Here is a 1,127-nt window from a genome sequence, read left to right as displayed (position 1 = left end):
ATTAATAGTACACAATAATTAATCATTAAACCAATTAAGAAAACATGATAAAACCATGATTAATAAACCAGTATTAAGAAAAAACAGTAAAACACATTTCAACTCTTTTCCTTCACAGTGTTAAACTCTGGAATAAAGRSATGCAAAGATTAATTCAATAAAACTTTGAGTAATGATATATTGATTATAACCTCTAACAGAAGATTAAATGAAGAAAAACATATAGAACATATTGTCCTATTCACTTAAAGAAAATAGAAACAAACTTTAAAATGACTTCCTTCTTATAAGTGTAAAAGCAAAATCAAAGACAAAGAATAGAAATGTTTATTTCACCAGGGTTACCCCTACACTATGGAACTACTGGAATATTGAAAACCACGCTTGGTGATAACACAGGCAAACTAGGCAACTAGAATCAATATAATAACTGTCATTTATGTATTTTTTTGATAATCTTACTGTAAATCCTTCAGTGTGATGATCATCTGCTCTGACATATCATACTCCACATCCTCCGCACTCATTTAATGTACAGTAGTTGCTCATCTCATATCTGTCCATCTGTCTTGACACAGTGGAGTAATACAACACTCATCATGCATGGGCAATTAGTGTGTTGTTTTGACTTCTTGGCAGAAATATACAGTAAATTACAAATGTTCAAGATAACCCTGTGATTGGAACTGTCTTTTTGTTTAGTGTGTGTTTGTTGTGTTGTTGTGTTTGTTGCGTATAGACTGATAACATATACTTTTGTGTACAAACGGTTCTTGTATCTCCTTATTTACAGGATGATGTGTATGACAACATGACTCATAAAGAGGTAAGAGACACAAACATTACACACAGACTTTACAATCAATGAGAGCAGAGCACAGGCTGTTATTTAAGCCAATTGTCGTGGCAAGAATGGTGAGAAACACGGTGAAAAGGTGTTAGAAAGACAAATAGTCTTGCGGGTATGATCATAAGTCATTTATTAATGGGCAGACATGGAACAGAAGGCAATCACGAAGTCTGTAAGATGTGGGCCCGGCTGTCATAGGCCGGGCAAGCAATGTTATACTGTCAGTTATCGCCATATGATAATGAACAACGAATCATAACCTGCCTCGTTCTGGTAC

General features: G+C 34.4%; 1 protein-coding gene across 1 annotated transcript in view; it reads left to right on the top strand.

The window, feature by feature from the left end:
- The window catches only part of LOC106536164 (chloride channel protein 2), a gene marked incomplete at both ends in the record, with an annotated part of 18,632 nt that extends 17,806 nt beyond the window's left edge, over window positions 1-826 (top strand). Inside the window, 1 exon segment of the mRNA XM_014033362.1 lies at window positions 794-826. Within this exon segment, the coding sequence (XP_013888816.1) occupies window positions 794-826 (33 nt within the window).
- Between the last annotated feature and the right edge of the window lie 301 nt (window positions 827-1,127).

The sequence above is a fragment of the Austrofundulus limnaeus genome, unplaced genomic scaffold (assembly GCF_001266775.1).
Source record: "Austrofundulus limnaeus strain Quisiro unplaced genomic scaffold, Austrofundulus_limnaeus-1.0 Scaffold1711, whole genome shotgun sequence".
NCBI classification, from domain to species: domain Eukaryota; kingdom Metazoa; phylum Chordata; class Actinopteri; order Cyprinodontiformes; family Rivulidae; genus Austrofundulus; species Austrofundulus limnaeus.
Note: the sequence above shows the minus strand (reverse complement) of the source record. Positions and strands in the feature narration are given on the sequence as shown.